The sequence below is a fragment of the Parasteatoda tepidariorum genome, chromosome X1 (assembly GCF_043381705.1).
Source record: "Parasteatoda tepidariorum isolate YZ-2023 chromosome X1, CAS_Ptep_4.0, whole genome shotgun sequence".
Classification (NCBI taxonomy): domain Eukaryota; kingdom Metazoa; phylum Arthropoda; class Arachnida; order Araneae; family Theridiidae; genus Parasteatoda; species Parasteatoda tepidariorum.
Genome location: NC_092214.1, coordinates 23,363,878 through 23,390,857, shown reverse-complemented (window position 1 = coordinate 23,390,857; position 26,980 = coordinate 23,363,878). Strand labels below are relative to the sequence as shown.

Here is a 26,980-nt window from a genome sequence, read left to right as displayed (position 1 = left end):
GAGCAGAACCATTAAGTTTAATTAATGAATATAGAATTAGTAACAAAGTCCCTGCTGATCAATAAATTTTTTTTAATCTTTTAAGTAAACAAACTTTATTGTAATAATCATTTCATTATTAAGGATTAGAGGTTATTATGAAATTATTAATATTAATTAGTGGATGACTAGGTAAAGAAGTTCACTACTCGAAATACATTTAATGAAAGTTATAAATTACAGAAGGGGCTATGGTGGTAATAATATATAATTTTTTTATCTTAGTTTTATTACGACCTTCTAAAAAACGCTAATAAACACAATTATGTTAACAAATACAAACGATTATGTCGGAGCTATAACAAAGAAATACGCTTTATATTTCATTTAATGCAGAAGAATCTAATTAAGATCAGCTTATTTGAAACTCTGAAATGTCACACCCATATGTAACTTGGTGAATGATAGATACGTGATACCAAAAACAAAACAAAAACATAAGCACACAGCTGTTTGGCGATTTGCGAGACGCTCCTTTAACACCGATAGAAATTTTCGCCAACCCTTTTACAATCTACGGTATGTTTTGTCAATACGCCTGCCGCGAAGACAAAATTTAGTTCGTTTATATCTGTCTTTCTTCCCCCCTTCCATCCTGGTAAGGGTTTATTCGATTAACAAAACTATAATGAAGATAAACAAATTTGTGAAGGGTCCGATTAAAAGATAAATTATTTTGTGAAGAGTCCTTTTTTAAGTTAAAATATTTTGTGAAGGGTCCGTTTCTATGAAAGGATTTTTTGTGAAGGGTCCGTTAACGGACCCAAATTTCTTTTAAACAGACCCCTGATAATATTGAGTTATATGTACTAGTGATCTATACTATATATTCAAAACGTATATTCTTTCTTTTTTTTTTTAAATATAATTTTAGTTTTTTTTTGTTTTTTGACGCAACCTTTGAAGTGTAGACAGACGAAGTGCTGAAGAAGTATTTTTTAAATCTTGAAAGAGGCGTACGAAAAAGAGGGAATATAAATACGTATTTACTGTCTTCCTACGTACAGAACCTATAATATCTAGTAGACTAGCCAAGCGAATCGTTAAAACAAAGAAAGACCGATTATTTGTGGGAGCAAATATAAGCCTCAAGACTCCACCCCAACCAGCTAAGAAGACATCTTCTAGAAAAGAATTTTCAGTAGCACTTATTTTTTAGGTAAGGATATTTTGTTTATTTCACAGAAAAACCAGCAACACCACTATTATATTCTCATTGTCGTCGTCACCCTTCGTCTGTATGGCGTAAAATTGATTTAGCTTTATATTTTCAAGTCATTATTTGCTATGATACGGTACTTTAGAATGTGACCGATGGTTTTATAGCCACGCTTCTGGACACGCCCCCATTCGAATCTTTCTTTTTCAAGCATTTCTTTTAAACAGTTAAAGCAAGGGGAGAATTTAAAATATCCTAATAACATGCATCATTCTGAAATATCAAAAGTAAGAGACCGGTTTTTGCAGCTCTGCCTATTGTACTCGATGGTTAAAAGTTAAATAAAATAAAAAATTAACTAGTATAAGGTATTGTTTCAACGACCCCCGCTTTTCATTCCAATTTATTTCGTTAGATTTCTTGGAATGTTAAATGCAGCGAGTGTTTGTAAATAGCGATAATGATTGTTGATTGGGAACAATTTGCCGCAAATACGACGAACAGGACAATATGCATGGAGAATATGAAGAATGAAAATGTAATAAATATAAAAAGAGCTTTCAATGTTAGTCAGGCATAAAATAAAAACCACTCTTCTTATTTTCTCCAGAATTAAATATCGCGTTTTGCATCACTACTTGTTTCATGAAATAAAATGGCCTCATTTGCTTATAAATAATTAACTAATTTGGCTTAAAATATTAATAAATTTTGTAATGATTTTAGTTAGAGTTTCGAAACTTAATGTATTTTAAAAAATCATCATGAGGATTATTCTATGAACTTTCTTATTAAAATAACATTTAATATATGAGAAAGAATTTTTTAGTAAAAAAAAAAAAAAAAATTTCCAATAGTTAGACATTAAAATGGGGTTAAAAATCAACAAACTCTATAATAGCTAAAAGATTTACACCTCGTAGTATAGGTAAAATCGTTCTTTTCTTAAAAGTGCCATGAAGGAGTAAAAGGATTAAAACAAAAGTATTGAATTACAAATTAAAATAAGAAGTAGATTTTTAAAAATATTTAATTGTTATTAATAATATTCTTAAAAATATTAAAAAAATAATAAAAATTCTGGCTACAATAACTTTAATGTGCACCTATGTATTAAACAATTAATGTGCAACAGATATCTAATTGTTAAGATATAAAACTTCAAAAAGGTTGGTATTAAAACTTAAATAATAGCACACAAAATGTTTAATGAGAAAATTGAGGTTTGCCTGCTGTAACCACCAGGGAATAAATATTTACATACTAAATTTAAAATTTACAAATGTTACAACCTGAGAAATCAATTTTTTTGCCCCGTTGACCGTTGGTATGTTAAATTTCACAAAAACGAAGAAATTAGGTTTTTATTAATGAGAAAAGTATTTTAAACCCATAAAGATTTTTTACGAAAAGTTTCATCAAAAAAATGACAACTAATATATTTTAGTTCGCGGGCCACAAAAAAGGCTTCGCGGGCCGGATGCGGCCCTCGGGCCGCCAGTTGGAAACTCCTGTTATAGCATAATTAGCATTTACAGGTGTTCTTTATTAAATTAATTTCCCATGCGCAGGCTTGCCACAGAAAAAAATAAACAAAATAGTTGCTTTTAGTAGCCTAAAGCATGAATATAGTTCCCGAAAACTATGAAAATAGTTACCTAAATAAGAACAAAAATATGAAAAAAATTTTATTAAATGACTTAATTAGCATATGCCATGATCCATTTAGTCAAGTTGGTGGCCAATATAATAATTTTTATATGAACTTTAGTGTTCTATCCCTAACTTTTTCAATAAAAAAAAAATTAGTAAGTTTGCAGAAATTTAATTACTAAAACTCATTCAAAAAATACTTTTTCAATAAAAAAAACATACTTTTTCTAAGATAAATTTCCTTTTTATCAATAATTGATTGTGAAAAGTGATTACTCAAATTCAAAATTCACTCATCGTAAGATCGTATTAAAAACTGTTTTTTTTTTTTTTTTTTNTTTTTTTTTTTTTTTTTTTTTTTTTTTTTTTTTTTTTTTTTTTTTTTTTTAAAATTATACGGAATTTCCTAGCAATAACCGTTGAATAACCGTTGAATCGAGAACCAAAATAGACTTACAATGGAGTCGCTATTCAAAATTTTCAACTTTTTTTATTTTTTAAGAAGAAAAAAAAATCAGAGAGTTTAGAAGCTCCCGTGGACCGCAGAGTTTTCAACCTAATTTATGCTAAAAAACATCGCTAGGAGTACAGAAAGGTTTCTCATTAGTCTCCTTCTCATGAAAATAGTTGCTTTTTTAGCCTTTTCAGGCAAAAAAAAGTTGCAATAGTCGCCTCATGCCGAAATTAAACGCCTGTGGTAACCCTGCATACACTCTTCTTTCTGCAAGGTGTGCTTAAATGTTCCAAGCAATTTTTTTTTAATCATAAAATGAAATAGTAAAAACGTTGTTAATGTTTTTACATGATACTAGCAATTTGATTGTTAAAATTATTTAAAATTTCCGTTTTTTTTTCTCCGTTGTATTAATTATCGTAAAAAACCAAAATTCGTTTTTAAACCTAATATCCAGTAAATATACTAAGTGACTACAAGCGTTTCGCTTCCTTACTAATCCTTTTGCGTTTTTACTACGGAGGTTAGGAAAGATACCGTAAATATCATAGTAAAAGTGCTTTTATTACATTTATTAGACAGAAATAAAGCGAAATTCACATAAAATTGAACTCTAGGTATAGAATAAAAATAATGAGCAAATCGATAAATGAGTACATCAATGAATAAAAAAGAACAGTAACATAGGGAATCGGTGGGCAAATTAATGAATAATCAGCAGGTCAGGGAATCAGTAAAATAAGCAAATTAATAAATCGGAAATACGAGATTCAATAGACCAGGAAATGAATGATACTTCAAATTATAAGGATCATTAAATTAGCAAATAAATGAATGGGTGAGTTGATATATAATCTAATCAATGAGCCAGTGAGATTACTATTGGAATATTTTTATTACGGAAGAATCGATGACAATATTTGTATAATATAGAGAATTTTTAGAATTCTCATTTACTTTTTTTTTCGGTTTCCCACTTCGTTAAACTGACTGGTGTGTATGATGTCAGACTATTTACAGTGCTGTATTTTGTGATTTTATAAATAAAAAAAAAATTTTTAATTTCTTTTTCTTTTTTTGCTTTTTTGTTCCATTTAATTACTTAATAATGGGAAATAATTATAAATAATTTAAACTTATTTAAATACTTATGGGAAAATTAAAAGAATAAGTTATTGAAAAATAAATCAAAATAATGTCCATTCTATTTAAATTTATAATTTTTGGGTTTTAATTATTTACATTTTATTTATTTAATTATTTAATTTTTATCAGGAATTTTTTAACATACACGGCACAAACTCTCAGTGAAATAGATCAATGGGCGTTGCCGTCACATCATCGATTTTTATGAAAATATTTTGTAAAAAAGTTCTAGATAAAAAAACGTCGAAAATATTTTTTTTTTCCAGAATTTTTGGACCAAAACTATAATATTTGGCCATTTTGAAATTGAGCAAATATTCTTAATTTTGGTGTAATTAGAAAGAAAAAAGTCAACACTATGCAATCACGCTATAAATGTTGCAAATATAAGTATTTAAAAATATTTCAAAAAACATTTTGGGGAAATTTCAAGAATTTTTTACAAAGAAGTAATAACTTTCACCACCTTAATTTTGTTTTCATAATGTTAAATATCATATTTTCTACATGAGAACATCAAGAGGGTATTCTTCGTTTTAAGAAAAATAAAACGAGGTATTTAGTCAAAATACTTCAAGATTTTTTATTGAAATTAGTTTGTTGACGATAGTATTTTTTTCATAATGTTAATTGTCCTATTTTTCAATATAGAAAATCAGGAACGTTTTTTGTTTTTTTTTTTGTTTTTGGAAATGTCAAAAAATACGAAGTGGTGTTTAGCCAAAAAGCTTCCAAGATTTTTTTATCGTATAAATTTTTTTTTATTTAATTTGTTCTTTTAAAATGTTACATTTTTCATTACAAAAAAACCAAGATGGTGTTTAATATTTAATAGTATGTGAAAAAATTGAGGTTAAGAAACTCTGTTTTTGTATCATAAACAAATCTTGAAATATTTTGGCTAAAAACTAAATTTTTATTTTGTTCATTACTGGAATAAAAAACACTTTCTTGAGTATTTTATATGAAAAATAAAACGCTTAACATAAAAAATTGGGTCAATAAACTTTTTAGCATTATGAAAATTTCTTTAAAAAAAATTTCAAAATGTAACAATTTCTTCAATTTAACAAAAAAAAAAAAAAATAAATAACTAAATAAAAAAGATTCCTCAAAAAACTTTTTAATAAAAATTTAAAAAAAATTATATCGATATTTTCTACACTTCAATAGCTTAATATAGAGTATTGACCTTTTTTCTTACTATAATCTCATAAATTAAAAAGTAATAGACATTTTAAACGTACGAGCCACAAGCCATTTTTTTAGATACAGTTAAACTTTAAAATGAACCTCTAATCGTAGCTTTCGTCCAAAAATTCTAAAAAATTAATTTTGCCATTTTTTTAATTAAGAACTTTTCATACAAGAAATTTTCATGGAAATCTGTAGCATGACGGCTACGAGATTTTTTCTTAAAATTTGGTTGATTGCATTTATAATGAGCCACGTTACTTCAGTTGAAAGGTATGTGAAATAAACAAGCGAAACGTTGTAAAAAGAACCCTGCACAAGCAGTTCAGAGGTTTGGTGAACGCTAGCGAGCATAGGGCGTAGCATCAAATAATTAAAGATTTTTAATTATTTGATGTCAAAGTTGAAATTTTTTTTTGCCGTGTAATTTAGTTTAACGAAAACAATTAGCAGTTCAGCCACGTACTCTTACGGCTGAAGATAAACAACCCATCTTACTTTGTTTAAATTTCCTGTTATTTTTGGAGTAATTATACAGTAAAAATGTTTTTATTTTCGTTGTATTTGTATCAATGAGCGAGGGAAATGATCTGAAAAGTGCTGATCAAGTAGTTCTGAGGGTTGTCGTGCGATAACAAACAGGTTGGGACCCCTAAGATAATACAACATAATAACATTTTATTGGGGGTTCAATCAAAGTTAAAGACTAATAGATATTAAGAGATAACAGTTTATATCTAATAAACTATATTGTAGATAAAGCAAAAAATTACCTGAATCAGTAACTTCTGAACGAGGAGAATAATTTGAAAACTGTGGGGAAAAAGGAAAAGGTGGAGTAGATTTAAAAGAACCTATAAAATAAAATACGAAAATATGTTTTATTAAGGAATCAAATAGATTTTTAAAAGACGATATAAAAACATATGCTATGTCATAAAATTTTTAAGTAATGAAAATTTTTTTAAAAATATCTTTATCAGGGTTAAAAAAAACATACAATTTTCATTAAAAAATTTTGGTTCTAATATTCTTTTTACTTTTTTTTCCCAATGCCCACCTGTGTTAACATTTTTCGTCACTTAAGGCATTTACAGGGCAGATTTGTTGGCCTCTCTTTCAGGGGCACCACATTAGGTGGGTCAACGTTGCTCCCACAATAATGACAGATAGTACAGAGAAGGAAAGAACATCCATGCCTTGCCGTGATTCGAACCCAGAACCTTTCTGCTGCAAGGACAGTTTCCTAACCCCTACACAGGCCAGTCGGCTATCTTTTTTACTTTATATCGTGCAATTTACATTCACATCATTGTATTTTAATTTATTATTTAGGATTTTTAGAAAAAAACATAACTCAACTTTTTTATTAAATTTGTTTTAAATGAGAGTCAGGCGTCAATTATTACAACCAATCGCAGTGTAAATAGCCTGTGAGATGAAAACATTCCAACACTATAGGCTTTATGTATAGGGATGTACAGTCCTTAAAAAAATGGTATTTTGCTTTCAATTAACTTCCGCAATGAATGAAACTACACGACACACACGTTATTACTACAATATAGTTACTGTAAAAATAATTCATATTAAATTTTATTTCAGTTTATTTTGTCATGCGGTATTACATCTGAAACAGTAGTTACGAAAGTATACAGGGTTATTCATAATTCCCTCCGCCTGTAAACGCCATTTTTCTTTACTACAACTGGCTTCAGTGGTACATGTTACTGTCATATACCGGCAACTGCTTAAATTAAAACTTGAATACTTTCGGAATAATTTCATATGTTCTTTTTTGCCATATTCGTCTTCGTTTTTTTACTATAACGCTTCGAAACCCCGGAGGGAATTATGAATAACCCTGTATTCACAGCTTCAGATGTGATTAGAATTCTAAAATACAGGGTTAGCATAATTAAATGGCAGACTTTTAAAGATTTATATTTTTAAAAGAATTACACATACTACAATAAATGATATAGTAACAAAATTAAAAAAATATTTATATACCAAGTTTTTTTTAAATATTTTATTTATTCAGTTATCAATGTTCGATGCGTGATTCTATTTATAACAACAAACATCGATTCTATAATCACGTTTGTTTCATTCGTTTTGAAGTTTTACTCTGTTAATGGTTTTTAATGTCAATTTAATATCATAGCTTTTCATCTCCCTCTATTTTTGGCCAGTTATTTCGCCTCTCCTATGTCTTTCCTATTTTTTTCCATGCGTTTACAATCGTCTTTAGCCAAGTATTTTTAGGTCTTCCTCTTTTTCTATCGCCCTGAGGGTTCCAATCAAAAACTTTAAAATTTTCAGGTTTACGTAGAATATGACCAATTCATTTTCATTTCTTAATTTCCAGATCAATCGGTTTCTGTTTGGCTTTTCTAAGGATTTCCGAATTAAAAATTTTATTGAACCACTTGGTACACAATATTCTTCTTAAACAGTTAATAAATACTTGAAGTTTTTTCATGTTATTTTTATTGCAGGACCATGTCTCAGATCCATATAGTAGGGAAGATTTAACATAAGTATTGAAAATTCTAATATTTGTTGAATTTGTTATGTTTTTGTTTTTCCAGAATTTATTGAGAATAGAGTAACTGTTTTGGATCTTGTTTAATCTATTTAGTAAATCTTCATCAATTTCTCTTTTGTTGTTAATTATACTTCCAAGATACGTAAAACTGCTTACCTTCTCAAGTTCATTATTTTCTAAAAACATATTATTCAATTGTTTAGGATTAATTTTCAAAATTTCTGTTTAAATTTGGTTGATAATGAGCTCCATTTCCTTTGCCTCAACGTTTAAAATTTTTGTGTTTGTTTGCATGTCTTGTAGGGTGTTTGTTGGTTGGTCAGTAAACATAAGTCGTCTGCAAAATCAAGACCAGAAAGATATTCCGTAAGATTCCATCTTATACCCCTTTTATTCCCTGCTACTATACTCACAATCCAATTAATAGCAATTAAAAAGATTGTTGGAGAAAGTATACAACCCTACTTAACATCGGAATCAACCTTGAAAGATTCCGATAGTTGGCCGGCATGGATAACTCGTATAATGTAATTTTTATATATATTTCTGATAATATTTACAAGAGATTTCATAGTACTTCAAAAGTTTCCATAGTGTTTCTCTGCGTAAAACAACGAAAGTTTTTTCAAAATCTATGAAGTTTAAATGTATTGTTGATTTCCATTCAATATTGTTGATTGTTCGACTATAATCCTTAAAGTCGCAATGTGGTCGACACATGATCTATTAGCTCTGAAACCTGCCTTTGTCAATTGCTTTTTTTAAATTTCTTCCAGCAATATTCTAGTGAAAATTTTGCTACATACATTTAACAAAGTGATTTCTCTCTAGTTGTTACACATCATCAAATCACCTTTTTTGGTAGTTTTATCAGCAGACTTTCACCCCAGTCATTAAGCCACTCTTTGTTCTTCATGATTTTATTAAACAAGTCAGTTAAAACTTTGATTGCAGTATTTGAACATGCATTGAAAAAGTCACCAGGTAGGTTATCGCTGCCCACAGCTTTCCCACATTTATGCAATTTTATTGTTTGCTACAACACCTCAAGCAGGGTTGGAGGTCTTTATGTCTAATTATCTGGGTGCTTCTTCCGGAATATTCTTCCAAAACAGCAGGATTTGGTCTGCTGAAGATTTCCTGTAAATAATCAACCAACCTTCTGGTTAGGTCTTCTTTTGATGTAAGTTTTAAACCCTTTTTGTTCTTAATTGGTCACTCAATTACTCGTCTCTTTCCACTAATTTCATCGGGCCTTTTTGAGTCATTGTTTCTATCTGTTTCTTCAGCTGATGTGGCCAGATATTCGTAATATTTCCTTTTATCTTGTCTTGCACTTATCTTACATTCTTTATTTTTTCTCTTATAATCCTCCCAATGTTCTGGTTAAATTTCAAACAAGTTTTTTTTTGATTATTTTTCGTCTTATTTCGCGTCTTTCGCAAACAAAGTTCGTGGTCTTTTCAAAAATACACTCTTTATCATCTAATTTCTTCTTTCTAATAATCTCTTCAGCACTTTCCATATAAATCTATTTTATTTCTTTCCATTCTTCATTTATTTCTATGTCGTTTAAGTGATTTGAAAACCATTTTCCAAGCTCAATTTAAATTCTTGGCTTACTATCTTGGTCTTAAATTTCACGACATTAAATCTTGATCAATAGCATTATTTCTTCTGTAGCCTTAAGGATATTTTTGTGTTAAAACATTGTTCCTGCAATGCATAAATTGTTAGTGATACAAAAATCGATAAATTGCTCCCCATTTTCATTCTTCCTTCTCAGTCCATGTCTCCCCATTATACATTCAATTCCGTAGTTCTCTGATCCAACTTTAGCATTCAGATCATCAATAGGTCTTTTGAATTAATACTATCTTTACTATCCTGTAAATAACTGAACAGTGTTCGTTTCTCTTCATCATAACTGTCATCACTAGGTGCATATGCATTAATAATTGAAATATTTTTATGTTTTCCTCTGAATCTAGTTCGCAGTAAGATATATGTTAAAACAAGGGTCGACATACAAAACCGCATTACAATTTTTACATTCATATTAAATCTTCGTCTTCTGTCGTTAGCACTGCAAGCGACTTTGGTTTTTTGCTACCGATTTATATACCGAAGGAAAATCTCTTTCTGACTAACAGAACATTTTAAGAGTATTCAAAATATACTTTTAGTTGTATTAATACAATATAAGTCAATGGAATACTAACCAGTGGCAGTTCGTGGGCCAGAAATCGAACGGTATCAGGCTAAACTCATAGTGCCTTTTTCTATGAGAAAGCACCCTGCTTTTTTTTTTATTCATATGGAGAATTTTGATATATATATAGATAGATAGATTATATTAAAAAATCTCTATTTAACTCCGGGTGAAATAGGATCTTTTCAGGGAAAAACTCTAACAAATCTACTTATCTTGGGGGTAAAAACTATGTTTTTTCCCCCTGAAAAAATAAGAAAANAAAAAAAAAAAAAAAAAAAAAAAAAAAAAAAAAAAAAAGCCGTCCTTCTACATAATTTCTGATTAAATGGTTCGGTTTCAAGTTTTTAAATAAATTATCTATAATAATAACCATTACAAATAAATTATATAATAATTATATAATATAATATCAAATTCCCTCCTATTCTAAAAAAAATTAAAAATTGGTAGAAATGGACAGAGACATAAAATGTTTTAATTAATTATTATCGACCAAAATTACTTTAAAATTGTAATACCAAATCAATTCCTAAAATTAACGTGAAATTAAAGCCTAATATAATTTACGATACTGATATAAAATATTTGACAGTCTTAAATTTTTAAAGACTGTGGCCACCTTGTAATTCCGAAGAAAAATGCTATTTTTTAAAAACATTGATTGATTACGGCAATAAATGGTTGGTTACACTAATTTTAAAAACTCAGAAACCGAAAGTTCAGTCAGCAGTGCGGTCCAAAATTCGATCTTTTTTAATGTCATTTTTACTTAATGTGATGCTTGTCATATTTTCATAACAAATCAGGTGAATCTATTAACTTTTAGGCTATATCAATTATAAAGTTCATTTTCGATAAGAAAATTTTACAAAAAACTTATTAATTTTATAACGCAAAGAAGTTTAAAAAAATTTGCTCCTATATGCCTTTTTTTGTAAAGAACATTTTAATACGGGGTATCATTTATACTTAACAGGGCATCTGTCAAAATCTTTGACTTGGCATGATAGGTAAAACTGCTGGTAATTCCTATAAACAGTTACTCTATTCTCCAAAACAGTTACTCTATTCTCAATAAATTCTGGAAAAACAAAAACATAACAAATTCAAGATTCTGCTGGTAATTCCAATTGATTGGTGCTCATTCCTGAAATAGATGTTTTAATTTAAAGATGATTGGCAAACCATCCTTTAATTAAACCTATCATGTTTTTCCTACTTTCCTAATTATAATTTTCGTAGGGTATGCCAGGCAATTGGTGCGATGTCCTTGTTTTCCAGTGGCGCCATCTGTGTCCAAGAATTAAACTTCTGCTACACTCATACGTTGCACCCATTTATAGGACAGAAACATTCATACATCGGCATATAGTAATTTTGATCTGATTCAGAGAACGATCAATCTCCAATTCAGTACCCCCAGAGGTATTGATTTGTTATAGGAACATGGAGGACTTTGTGACCCAACAGATTTAAGGTGCACCAGTCACCATTTACTACACGGGCCTAATTATAACAACACGTTGATTCACAATACGGCTAAGACGGATTCAATTCATGTTTTGAATGTTTACGCTCAATTTTATATAGGCATACTTCGAGAAGAGATACTTTTACTTTTGACATAAACAGTATTAAAATTTTAATTGATTCAAATGGTGAATATCAAATTAAATGAATTAAAAGTTTGTAAAACACATATTACCTGAGGATTCTGACTCTGAATATGGAGTATAAAGTTGTGAAGAGCTTAAAGCTGGAGAAGGGGTTGATTTAGGTTGGCACGCTAGAAAAGAATAAATGATGATGCAAATTTATTCAAAATAATATTAACAGAGATATAAAATGTCTGCTTAAAGCAAAAAAAAGTATAACAATAAAAATTTGTTTTTATCTAGTAGTAATAAAAACATTAATTTGCAAAAGAAAAAAAAATCAAGAGAAGTTCCTGATTTCAATTAAATAACATCCCAGTAATATTTTCTATTTGAATTAGTTTCTTAGTTAAGTCACTGTGAAATCAGGGATTAACAGACTTTTCAAAAATGTCTTTTTTCTTAGGAAATTGCGAAAAATTTACTCATTATTTAGTAAATCTAAGATTACATTAAATCGGTATTTTTCAGTTAGTGTCGCTTTTTTGTCAATTTGAAATAATATCATGTTTCGGTTTCATCAAAAATTACAAAAAAACAGTTGTTCTTTACGAAGTTGTAGCTCTTAAATTATAAATAATTACAAAATTGTAGCCAACACTGTAAAATTATAACAGAAAAAACACATAAAAAAACAAAATATTAATTTTTCCAATATAAGTATTTCCAATACAACATATTAGTATTTCCAATAATAAATACGAATCGCTATTGCATTAGATTGATTTCAGTTAGAGATGTAAATTAAATAAAACGATACATAAAATATAAAAACCAAAGAAACTGAGGGTGAAAAGATAAAATTTTTTTTTTAATTTTATTTATTAATAAGACTATATACATACGTTGCTGAGAGATAAAAAAATATTACCCGTGTATACTACATCTAAGACTTAGAAATTTTAGATTTGTTTTTAAAGGAATTTTAACTTCAAGAAGGAAAATAAGATAATTAAGCATAATTTCCGCAAATTTTCAATTATTAATTATTTTGAAAAAAAAAACACTAATTAATTTTTAAGATAAACACAGATATGTGAAGGACCGATTTTTAAAATGGCGGGAGAAAAAAAAATGAAGAATCCGTTTTCAGACATAATAATTTGCAGGGTCTGTTTATACGGTAAACTATTTTGTGAAAGAAAGGTTCGTTGTGATGATAAAATTTTTAAGTAGGATTCGTTAAAGGACCCAAATTTCTCCTGTGAGTCCAATCAAGATAAACATAAGTTGTTGTTTCTAATGGAACTTGCCACACGTGCAAGCCTGCTTGGTGAAACCGAGCAAATTTAAGGCAGAGTGCGCGTTTCTTGTTTTACAGTGGCGCCATCTATAGCCAAGAGTTCCACTTCTGCCACACCATACGTCGCACCCGTTTATATGGCAGACCCATTCATACATCCACAGATCGTAATTTTGACCTGAATCCGAGAACGATCTATCTCCAATCCAGTATCCCCAGATTTTTTGATTTGTTATGGGAACATGGAGGACTTTTGCGACTCGACAGATTTAAAACATAAGTTATTGAGGCAAAACATATCTTAAGTATACATTTTAACAATCTTTTGAAAAAGGGTAAAAAGATTATTTCTTAAAAACTTCAGAAGCATAAAATATTTTGATACTTATGGAAAAGAACAAGGAAAACAATTCAGCTTGAAATATTGCATATAAAACTTGATGATATTTGTTACAAAAAATAAAATCAGCTGACATATGATTGGGCATGAGAAATTTAATTGCATTAAAATTCGGCAAAATCATCGTAAGGAATGTCGTGCCATCAATAAAACAATTTCGAAGAGAATATAAGAATTCCGAAATTAACAATTATCTGCTGCAATAACAGTAATGCTGTTTCTTTGTGTATTTAACTAACAATATTTGAGTAAACTTACGCTCATCTCCATATTTCTCTCGTCCTGAGCAAAGGTATAAAGCTATAGGATAGGGGGCTGTTCTCATGGAACCTAAAGAATTTTAGAATATATTAGTTTTTTTATAAACAAAAATCTTTAATACTAAGCAGGTTTTTTTTAAAAAAAGTTCATTTTTATAATACGGAGAATGTGTTATGTCAGAGTTATTAAGAAATATGTTACTTTGAGACAAAAACATAGACCCAAACATTATACCGAGAAAAAAAAGCTAACTAGCCTTTTACATCAATAGTTGGTGCGGTGAACCACCAATAAATATTTTAGGGTGGTCCGAGTGGAAGTTTACTTGTCTTGAACCGGACTACCATTAATTTTAAGCCTTGCTAATATCTGTGCAAATGAAATCTGTTCATGGAATAACTAACTTTCAAGTATAGGATGTGCGGATTTAGTTAAAATTTTGCCTTGCACTACTTCGTTAATATTTTTGGTAACTAGATAACTTACGTAAATGGTAGTAGTAACTGTTGGTTAAAATAAAATGGTATGAACATTAATTTTGGCTGAAATATCTTTCAACTGTTTATTTTCGTTAATCTAGGTCAGTGTTTCCCAAAGTGTGGTACGCGTACCCCCAGGGGTACGAGAGCAGCTTAGCGGGGGTACGAGTTCTTATGTGAAATATCTTGCAACAAACAAAAATTTCAAAATTTTTTTTTTTAAAAGCAAAGCTAGCTATGAAAATTTACGATTACGTATTTTCTATTTNGGTAGTAGTAACTGTTGGTTAAAATAAAATGGTATGAACATTAATTTTGGCTGAAATATCTTTCAACTGTTTATTTTTGTTAATCTAGGTTCAAATCGTATCAAATCTTTTTAGTATCGTTTAAATTTTATGGGGAAAAACAATAGCAGAGGGAATACTTCTTTAGAACAACTAACAAGTAACAAGATGTATTTTTCAATAATTGCATTTTTTTTAAAAACATAGGCCATTTTTCTGAACATATTTTTTACTAAAATTTTGATGATAATTTCGTTTAAAATGGAAGTTTATATGTTCAAATAATAAATTTAAATTAATTAAAAATGAAAAAAAGGAATTAAAATAAAAAAAACTAATTTATTTGCTTCATTATTTTTCATGCAAAGTTTTTGGTTTTGCAACATGATTTGCGGTATACCCAAGTATTTCCTACCAAAATACGCTAGAGTAAAAGGTTTTTGCAGCAAGGTTATTTAATACCCACCCTAAAATAGCCTGACTAATTACTCTCTTCACCCCATAAAAAACACTTTTAAATGTACATCTTGACAAATTTCTTGAATTAATTATGTGTTGATTAATGTACTTATAATAAATTGAACTGATGCCTTTTATAATACTAAACAAGAATACTGCATTTAAAAATGTTCTCAATAAAATTATAAGAAAGTTCCGATTAATTAACTATAATTTATAGATGTTACTTACAATTTAGAATGATACAAACAAGAAATTCATTGATTGATAAATTGAAATGACTGCTGATGGTGCTCGTTCAATTATTATGAATTACAATGGTATAATTAAGGCATGGGGTTAGATAAGTTTTAAACATTAAAATCTTAGAAATAACACAATCTTAAGCCTTGTTTTATTAATGAATTCTCAATAGAATCCCAAAAAAATCAAAATTTCAGAAATAATTACATAAAAAAGTTTTTTGAAATTTAACAGATAAACTATAACCATTAGACGAAATTTGGACATTTTTGATAGTAATAAAATTTAGTAAATTAATTTTAAAACAACTGGAAGTAAAATAAATGAGGAACTTTTTTTTGCTAATTATTCAACTTCTCTAGTACAGAAAGGAATTAGTAAAAATAAAGAAAACAAACACATGAAATGTCCCGAAACAAAAACAGTACATTACTTGTTTTCGAGGAAAGGCTTAATTGACCTTAGAATATCAAGTAACAACTGCTCCTTAAATTTTACCAATTTTTTCTGATTTAATTCATGATGCCCATAATTTTCTTCAAAATTATGAAGCATTCTCCGCTTCGAATAATGAAATTCAAGATAGAAAATAACGTGTAACCTTTTAAAGTAAACCTAAATTTTCTGATACCAATATTGAAGTTTAGTGACCCTTATTAATTTAAAACACAAATGTTGGGCATTTTCCCCTTAATGTATGACCTATTAGAGTATTTAAAAGTCAAAGTGAATGTTTATATTTGATATAATCTTATTCATAAAAAATTCCGAAAATTTGCTTCTGTGCTTACGTAAATAAATATCTTATACAGGGTGCGTAGTCAAATTATTCAACAAAAATAAGCACCTTTTAAGCACTTTTCAAGCACTCAAAAATATTTTTAAGCACTAAAAAAATATAATTAGGAAGGGTTGGGCAGTTTTTGACAATCGACGGTTTTATCTCGTTTTAAACGTCATGTAAAAAAAAAAAAAAAAAAAAAAAAAAAAAAAAAAAAAAAAAAAATGGCATTGTTTTTAACATTTGTTAAAAATCATGAAATTTTGAATCATGTAAAACGAATGGCGTTTTCATACAATACGGACTGACAAACGCCGAAATAGTTCGGCAGGGGTCTGTCCAGACATTTTGTGAAAGGTCCGTTTTTGTAAAATTGTGAAAAAATTACTCGTAATTTGTGAATATAAAATAAACGTTAAGTCACATTCTTTCAACCAGGGTCCGCTTTTGAGAATTGGTGCAAATAGGGTCTGTTATTGCAAAAAAAACTTTTTCAAGGAATTTTTAAATTGTAAAGATCTACAAGATTATGCTTAAAACTGTAAAATTATAATTAAAAAAATTAAATTTTANTTTTATCTTGCTTTAACCGTCATGTCAAAAAAAAAAACTTTTTGTCGTTGTTTTTAACATTTGTCAAAAATCATGAAATTTAGAATCATGTAAAACGAATGGCGTTTTCATACGATACGGACTGACAAACGCCGAAATAGATAGGCAGGGGTCTGTCCAGACATTTTGTGAAAGGTCCGTTTTTGTAAAATTGTGAAATAATTACTCGTAATTTGTGAATTTAAAATAAACGTTAAGTCACATTCTTTCAACCAGGGTCCTGCTTTCGTAAATTTGTGCAAATAGGGTCCTATTATTGCAAAAAACTTTTTCAAAGAGTTTTAAAATTGTAAAGACATACAAGATTATGCTCAACACTGTAAAATTACAATTAAAAAAATTACATTTTAAAAAATAAACAGCAAATGCTGCTACTAAATTAGAGATGCAACATACAAATATTTGGTATTTAGCTTATACTGCTTAAAGCAGAATATTCATTTCGGCCGAATAAAGGAAGAAGCATCTGACAAAGACAAAACTTAGTTCCTTTACATTTGTCTTTCTTCCCCCCCTCCCTTCCTGGGAAGGGTTTATTCGATTAACAAAAAAATAATGAAGATAAACAAATTTGTGTAGGGTCGGATTAAAAGATAAATTATTTTGTGAAGGGTCCTTTTTTAAGTTAAAACATTTTGTGAAGGGTTCGTTTTTATGAAAAGACATTTTGTGAAGGGTCCGTTAACAGACCCAAATTTCTTCTAAACAGACTCCTGATAGGGGTAGAATTAATTGTGAAAACGTTGAATAGAACAATGTGAACTGTGTCTTTTTGCATAATTTGAAGCGAAAATCAACATAGTAATAGAAAAATCTCATTTGGAAAAAGGAAAAATTAAACGCTTTTAAAAAACAAAAATCGGAAATAAGCACCTTTAAGCACTTTTTAAAAACGCTACGCACCCTGTTATAAGAAGTAACTATATTGGCAATCTACACTATCTAGTCAAAAGTATCCAGACAACTGGTTGTTATAGTGGTGGAAATGGTGTGGGGGTGTTTCTTGTGGTTTGGCCTGTGTTCGTTGGTTCCTGTGGTTGGATACATGAACTCTGAGACGTATGTGGACATTCTGGACAATGCTGCACTCCAAACTCTATGGCTATATTTCGGGGAAGGCCCATTTCTCTTCCAGCAGGATAACTGCTCCATTCACACATCGAGGCTTGCACGAACTTGGTTTGACGAAATGGGTGCTCAAAAACTGGTCTGTTCTTCTCAGTACCTCGATCTAAATCACATAGAGCACCTTTTGGAAGAAATTAGAGCGCAGATTACGCTGCCAGCCAAATCGACCCTCCTCACTGCAAGCACTCACTTCAGCTGTGATGGAAGCCTGGAAGTCAATTCCTATGGCCACCAATCAAAAACTGATGGAAAGTCTTCCCAGACGTGTGCAGGCTATCATCGATGCAAAAGAGGGACCAGCATCATATTAATACGCTCTAATATGGTCTATTTGAAGAAACTATAATCTTATAACTTAAACAATTATTTTCTGAAAAATAAGTATTGTGTGGGTTAAAACCTTTGTATATGAAATCATTATGATCACGCACATAATTTATAATACATAAGTGAAATACATAGTATACACTAAATGGCAAAAAACAAAACACTCACTTGATGAAGGAAATCCAGTGTTATTTGAGCAAGAGGAATATGATACAGATGTCATGTCTAATGGAGAAGGACTTGTTCTAAGAGTATCTAAAAAGTAGTAAAAATAGAATTTGTAAGAATTAAGTGTAAGATATCTAACGGCAATTTATTTATAACCGTCGTTGAACAGCCAACCCCATTTTGGGGTTTACGACTACTAATGTTAACTCCGTAGCCTCGTAATTTTGAACCTGATCCGGAAGACAAGGGAACTCACTCCTGGATCAAGCATTGGAGAAATTTGCCTTCGTGGTGGAATTTTTTTGAAGTAACCCACATTTGCGTTACACGGGGAAGAAAACCACGAAAAACTTAAACGGTTAGCCTGACGGCAAAAATCTAACCCGTGATTCGTCTACCACTTAGGATATTTTACGTCAACACTGTAATCAGCGCAAGCCGGATGCGGAATTTGTATTGACTAGCCATCACTGGGATTCGAACCTTGTTCTCCTGATTAGAAGGCGAACGCTCTATCGCCTGAGCCATCACGACTGTTCATTAAAATATTTTGAATAAATACAACGCAAGAAATTATTTCTGCTACAAGTTTAAGTTTGAATTATTTCAATGGAATAATTTCTTCCACTGCTATACTACCTTAAAAAAGTAAGGGTTAAATAAGGATTGGAATTTAGTCAAAAAGAAACATATTTCTTTCAGAACACTGGAAGAAAGTAGAAAAACAGAAATTGGACAAAATGGAAGAAACTAAAAATGGCCGAAACAAATTTTTAATAACTTAGAATAATAGTTATGAAACAAATGAAATTTAATATAGCTCAAAAAAGTAAAAATAATTATTAATTTAGTTTTCTTTTACAAAATAATTATTTTTATATTATGTACTAGTTTTATACAGAATTTTAAAATCTATGAAACCTATTATAATAATTTATTATGAATTACTCCTTATTTTATAGAATCTTTAATAAAACTGTACAAAACTTTTTCTAGATAAATTATGTGTACTTTTATTAGTTTTACCTTAATGAATATTCCGTATACGATAATTCTGATAACTTTCAAAAAAATAAATAAATAAAAATTTAAAATATTATTTACAAAAATATTAATTAAGAAAATATGTTAAATTTTCAATACAATTTTTAAGGCCAATGAATTTTTTAGTTAGTTCAGATAGTAGTTTTGTTTTTAAATAATTTTCCTTTTTTTTGGTTGAAAAAACCGATATTATTTAACAATAAAAAGAACAATTTTTTCACCATCAAGTTAAAATGTTTGTAAATTGAAAGCAAAATATTCTAAACCTGGAATTGGGAATAAATAACCTTTTGATTTGAAATAATATTTACATTACATGTCTTATTTGCAAGTTTTATTTTATATACAAGAAAGTTTACAAGTTTTATTTTTGAAAATAAATACTATAAAGTTCAAAATGCACGCTGTATGTTCATGAATTTTTTCACAATTTTCAGTTCAAATAATAAAAAAGCATTAACATTGTTTGCCATTTTTTCAAATGCTTTTTAATTTTATATGATCATTAGTTTGAAAATAAAAAATCAGTATTAAGTGAGTTAAAACTATTGAGTTTATTTTATAAAATACAATTGATTAAAATTTTATAATTTTTTTTTATGTAAAATTAAATGTGATTTAAAAATATCTATTGATATTTGATATTAAAAAATATATTTACCATACTATCTAAATTATTTTTAGTATTCATACTGAACAGCAATTGGTTATGATCATTAATATGCTATTCGTAATTGTGAATATGTAATTTGATTACAATATTTCACTTTAGTTCTTTATATAATTATTAAATTCAACAAAACTCCCTCGTATAAAACAATTAACGAAACTGCTGTTGCTTTTTTTTAATCATATTAAATGTACTTCTCTCTGCAGTTTTTTCTTTTCATTTACACTTTGTTTAATAATGACGTATCAAATGACCCTGAAATAAATACTATTATTAATACTTGATTACAAGATTGAAGCTGTTCATCTTGAAATGTTTAAAATTTTAATTTTAATTTAATATTTCTGTTTAAAATTTTAATTTAATATTTCTGTTTTAAATAGAATTTTTCTCAACTTAGGTTAGAAAAGACTAATTTCTTCCAAGCGGTTTTTTTTTCACAATGAAAGGAACTTGCCGTCTGCAGGGTTAAATTATACTTAGCACATTTTTAAAAAGCCGAGATAGCTTGGCTGATAGGACATTGGGTTCGTGTTCGCGACATCGAATCCTGCTGGCCGAGGAATCTCGCACATAAAATCTTTCGGGGTCACACAATCCTCCAAGCGAATCAATACCTCTGGGGGTACTGAATTGTAAATTGATCGTTCTTTGGTTCAGGTCAAAATTATGATTTGTGGATGTTTTTTGTGATGAATGCTGTAGGAATGTTGTGAATTTGTGTGATGAATGCTGTAGTAATGGGTCCTCGCTATAAAACGAGTTGTGACGTGTATGTGGCTGAAGTCGTATTCTTGGTCATAGATGGCGTCACTGAAAAATAAGAAACGCGTCCTCTGTTTTAAAAAATTCACTATGATTTCCCATAGCTTGCTTGCATTGGCAAGTCGCATAAGTAACAACAACAACAACAACAGCATTTTGAACGGTCGTGATCTAAAGTTGTTTAAGAAATGGGGCAATTTATATTCATTAAAATTTTTTATCAAATACAAGAAGGTTGAATATATACTTGAGCTTTGATTTTTTTTGAATAATACACTATGAAAAGAAACTATTTTATTTTATAGCATCGTTGAACAGCCGACTCAATTTTATGGGTTTACGACTACTAATATTCATCTCCGTAGCCTTGTAATTTTGAACCCAATCCAAAAGACACGGCAATTCCTGGATCGAGTATTGGGAGAAATTTGCCTTCGTGGGGAACTTTTTGATGGAGCTAACCCGCATTTGCGTTACCTTGAGAGGAAAACCACGAAAGCCTCCCACTCTTAGTCTGAAGACCAGGGGTTTCTAACTTCTGATCCGTCTACCACTGAGGATATATTACGTCAGCGCAGTGTGGTCGGTGCATGCCGGATGCGGAATTCGTATCGACCAGCCATTGCTGGAATTCGAACCCGGTTTACCTCATTGGAGGGAGAACGCTCTCCTTCTGCTTTTGGAGAAAAAAAATATGTATCTATTTCACAATAATCCCTTGAAAAACTGCTCCAAAGCAAATATGGCTGAATTTGAAAACCCAATGTATTCAAAACTGAAACAGCATATATTCACTTTTGAGCAAAAATGTTTAGTCTGCAGAGTGATGTGGAGGGAGAAATATGTGTGAGAGATAAGTTCATTGGCTGCAGGCAGGATTCGAATCAAGAACCTCCGGTATCGTAGTAGGATGCTCAAACCACCATAGTTGTAGACACTACTCCAGGGAGTAGGACGCTTTATTTAGGACCGCCGCAATGATACACAATGAAATACATTCCATTCGCTTTAAAGTTTTTTAATATTAAGTGAAATAAGCAAAAAGTTAAATTAAATTATCAATATCCTGACTAAGCTTTTGGGATCAGGCTTTCAAAATTGCAACCATTAAAATTGGAAATGAGTACATTATGAAGTGTCATAGCGGTGGTTGACTATTCAAAGCTATCTAACTGTGCACTGTGGGCCAGAAGACCATGATCTTTGGCTAAAAGTTAAAAATTAAATTTTCAACTAAAACATGTGTAGGCAGTTTTAATATAGCCCAAATTAAGTATTCATAATCATTCAAAACATTATTATTTACTTTCTGAACCTACGAGAGTACAATGCAATGAGAAATATGCTAAAAAAAGTTTTTTTTGAACGTAACTTTTAAATTTTTAGTTCAGAAATATATATAGGAATTTCATCTTACTGTTACATTTTTATCAGAATAATTAGTCTGAAATTATAGTACAATTTTTCAATTTGTTGGATTAGTTAATACTCTTGACAAACTTATAGTTTATATCTTATTTCACATTTTACAATGTTTGAATGACTTTCGAAACTTAGTTCCAAAAAGTTCCCCGAGGTAATTAGCTAAACTTTTTTTTGTNCAAAAGTCAAAAATTAAATTTTCAACTAAAATATGTGTAGGCAGTTTTAATATAGCCCAAATTAAGTATTCATAATCATTCCAAACATTATTATGAACCTACGAGAACCTTTCTGAACCTACGAGAGTACAATGTAATGAGAAATATGCTAAAAAAAGTTTTTTTTTGAATGATTTTAAATTTTTATTTCAGAAATATATATAGGAATTTCACCTTACTGTTACATTTTTATCAGAGTAATTAGTCTGAAATTATAGTACAATTTTTCAATTTGTTGGATTAGTTAATACTCTTGACAAACTTATAGTTTATATCTAATCATTTCACATTTTACAATGTTTGAATGACTTTCGAAACTTAGTTCCAAAAAGTTCCCCGAGGTAATTAGCTAAACTTTTTTTGTTGTCTTCTTTGATGTTTCTTTTTTCGAAAAAACCTGCCTCATTTTGCCCGTATTGCAAAGGTGGACTAAATATACCGAAAAACAAAAAAAAAAAATTTCTTCTTAATGTTTACGCGTTATTTCGCAATTAATTCGCGTTATTTTCTAGTATTACTCCGGAAATATAATTTGCTTTTCATTTTTAACATAAAATTACGAAAATTATTATATTTTCATTGCTATATTTAAGTATTTAAACGTACTATATTATTTCTGTTATTTTTGCTCGCCATATTTCAGCCGCCATTTTGTTTTTTTGGGAATTTTTAGTGCATTTCAAAATTTAAACTATGAATTCAGTTTACCTGCACATAAAACCCCCCAAATTTTGGCCACGAAACCTTGGATGCTGGCCCACTGAGCTGTGGTAGTTAGAACGGTTTGAGTCTTTCCGGTAGACAGCGAACATCTCTCTTACACATTTTCTCCTCCACATCACTTTTGAGATTATGCCTTTTGCTCAAAAATAAGTATATGCTGTTTCATTTTTGAATACATTTGGTTTCAAATTCAACTATATTTATTTGAGAACTATATTGGACAAATTTTTTTGTTTAGTTTTGAGAAACCATTTTATACTCGATCCCCGCCAGTCGAAGACTCTCCGTGTAGTAAATGGTGACTGATGCACGTTAAATCTGTCGAGTCGCAAAGTCCTCCATGTTCCCATAACAAATCAATACTTCAGGGGATATTATCCAGGAGTTTTCTTATCTTTTGGATAGGTTCAAAATTACAAGGCTACGGAGTTGAACATTAGCAGTTGTAAATCAAAAAAATTGGATCTGCTGTTCAACGACGGATATATATTAAAATAAAAAAAATTAAAAAAAACTTTTATATAGTGTAGCATTTTTGATAATATTGGGTTTTTGTTTCTTCTAGAAAGTTTAACAATTTAATTTACTTATAGCGGAGAGATGGATTTTCTATCATGTGCTTAAGTATAAAATTATAATGGAATTACCAATATTGTTTACATCAGAAATGTCAAGATAATTTTAAGTTATAAATTGAGAAACCGTCCTCATTCAGAAAAAATTCACCAAACATATCAATTGAGACTAGATAAAATTATTTTTTAGAAGTACTTTTGACAATAGAATCAATATGGCCGACAAATGTTTTTTTGGACTAAAAAGTCAACTAAGATCGAATTTTATTAGCCGAAAAACAAAACTAAAATTATATAAGACACTCATTCTGCCTGTCTTGCTATACGGAAACGAAACCTGCACTTTAAACCTTGACGTCCAACGCCCGATAGAAACGTTTGAAAGAAAGATACTTAGAACTATCTTTGGTGCCATACCAGAGGGGGGATGTTGGCAAACACGGTATAACTTTGAACTTTATGGGCTCTATAAACATCCTCAAATTATGCAGATAATCCGAAACAACCGACTAAGATGACTCGGCCATATCTGGAGAGGCTCTGAAGATAGCCCTGTAAAAATTGCCACCTTCAAGAACCCTCAGGGGTCCCGCTCATGAGGTAGACCACCAACTCGATGGCTCAACGACACCGAAAATGACCTCAAAGTCCTAAAACTTAAGAACTGGAGGGGAGTTGCCATGGACAGAGGGAGCTGGAGAAGGCGTGCTGTTGAGGCAGCCAAGGCCTGGAAAGGGCTGTTGCGCTCCTGAAGAAGAAGAAGTACTTTTATTATATTATTTCAATTTTTAAATGAAGTGTCTAAATATATTTTTTGTTTAACACGTTAATTTACATCAACAGTTGTTAAATTGCGCTAATTATTTGAATGTAAAAGCTTTCTAATCTATTCAAATAACAATTTCAAGGACATTAATGTTATGAAAGATAAAGTTAATGTAACATAGGGGATGACTGAAGATCAAAAATAATCACTTGCTAAATTGCTGCTTCTAACTGACCTGAAAACGGTTACAAATGATTAATTATTTTCACAAATTACTAATCATGAATTAAACTGTAGCTCAGTACTGAATATAAAACCGAATTGTTGAAACTTGTACTCTTTCTTTTTATTTAAAATATTCCGATAAANAAATATTTTGTGACGGGTCCGTTTTTAAGTTAAAATATTTTATGAAGGGTCCGTTTTTATGAAAAGATATTTTGTGAAGGGTCCGTTAACGGACCCAAATTTCTTCTAAACAGACCCCTGGTTATGAAAGATAAAGTTAATGTAACATAGGGGATAACTGAAGATCAAAAATAATCATTTGCCAAATTGCTGCTTCTAACTGACCTGAAAACGGTTACAAATGATCAATTATTTTCACAAATTACTAATCATGAATTAAACTGTAGCTCAGTACTGAATATTCAACCGAATTGTTGAAATTTGTACTCTTTCTTTTTATTTAAAATATTCCGATAAATATCCTAATGCAATTAAAGTAACATGATAGAGAATTTTAACTATATATTATTTAATACATTTAAATGTTTTTATTTTATTTTTAATGCAACGCAGATGGAATATTTTCTTTGAGCTAAGAACGATTGTTCAAAATGTTCCAAAGCAAAACATAATTCGAATTTGACGTAATAGAATAGAAATAAGAATGTTTAAAAAATGATATCTTATTCAAAGCTAGCTAAAGATAAATAAAAATTTTGTTTATTTTAGTTCTGAAAAGAAATTGGTAAACACACGATCTTCGAAACTACGGAATTTAAATTGCCTTGAGTTAAACTCGAGCGCTCCCGATACGGGCGAATGAATTTCTTGGAAAATTCCACAATATAAAATTCCACAATACGGGGTTAACGTAACAGCATATGACATTCACAGCTACCAAGTTAACTATAAGTAAAATTTTACTGAAGTGACTAAAAGAACTGAAAAAAAAATCTGATTTACATAAATTAAAACTAAATACTATATATATATATATATAAAAGTTTTTCAGGGTGCGTAGCCAAATTATTCAACAAAAAATAATCACCTTTTAAGCACTTTTCAAGCACTCAAAAAATTATATGACAGAAACTTTGTTTCCAATTCTATTCTGGTTAATAATTAATCAATGATTTTGCACGATTACCAACCATTGCAACATTATCTTAAAATTTTTTCCAATTTTTTACTTAATTTTTGGTTATTATAAAATGCGAAAAGTTATTGCTTCAGGGTGCGTAGCCAAATTATTCAACAAAAAATAAGCACCTTTTAAGTACTTTTCAAGCACTCAAAAAATATTTTTAAGCACTTCAAAAAAATATCATAATTCGGCAGGGTTAGAAAGTTTTTGACAATTGACGGTTTTATCTTGTTTCAACCATCATGTCAAAAAAAAAAATTGGCATTGATTTTGACAATTGTCAAAAACAGTTGTCAAAAACCATGAAATTTTGAATCATGTAAAACGAATGGCGTTTTCATACGTTACAGACTGACAATACGCCGAAATAGATTGGGATTTCATTAATTGTGAAAACGTTGAGTAGAACAAAGTGAACGGTGTCTTTTTGCATAATTCGAAGTGAAAATCAACGTGGTAAAGGAAAAATCTCATTTTGAAAAAGGGAATATTAAGCACATTTTAAAAACACTCAATAAAAAAAGCACCTTTAAGGGCTTTTAGATACGAAAATCAAAAATAAGCACCTTTAAGCACTTTTTAAAAACGCGACGCACCCTGGCTTTTTTATAAGAATGTATCACGAAATATTTTGAATTGATATTGTAGTAATTGATTAAACGGTGTAGCGTACATTAGTCCCGAATTCCATCATAATGGCCCAAACCGAAGTGGTTATTTTTGTGAAAAAAAAGTGATATCTTTTTTTTATTTTGAAAATACCGGAGTTACTGAACATCCACTGAAAATGTCTTCAAAATAATCTCATGGAAAAAAAAACAAGGTTTTTATCATGATCAGTTATTTCAACAGATTTTGCATCACTGTTTTTTTTTAATAGCAGATTTTGCATCATTGTTTTTTTTAATAGCAGATTTTGCATCATTGTTTTTTTTTTAAGGTTAAGGACGAAAAAAAAAAAGGAGTCATAT

The 26,980-nt window shown here is 29.6% G+C and overlaps 1 protein-coding gene across 1 annotated transcript in view; it reads right to left on the bottom strand.

The window, feature by feature from the left end:
- The window catches only part of LOC107455310 (uncharacterized), a 142,023-nt gene that overhangs the window by 15,758 nt on the left and 99,285 nt on the right, over positions 1–26,980 (bottom strand). The window contains exons 2-5 of the mRNA XM_016072820.4: positions 18,455–18,541; positions 13,968–14,039; positions 12,117–12,197; positions 6,419–6,499 (exon numbers count right to left, since the gene is read on the bottom strand). Coding sequence (XP_015928306.2) covers positions 6,419–6,499; positions 12,117–12,197; positions 13,968–14,039; positions 18,455–18,541 — 321 coding nt within the window. The remainder of the gene's footprint in view (positions 1–6,418; positions 6,500–12,116; positions 12,198–13,967; positions 14,040–18,454; positions 18,542–26,980) is intronic.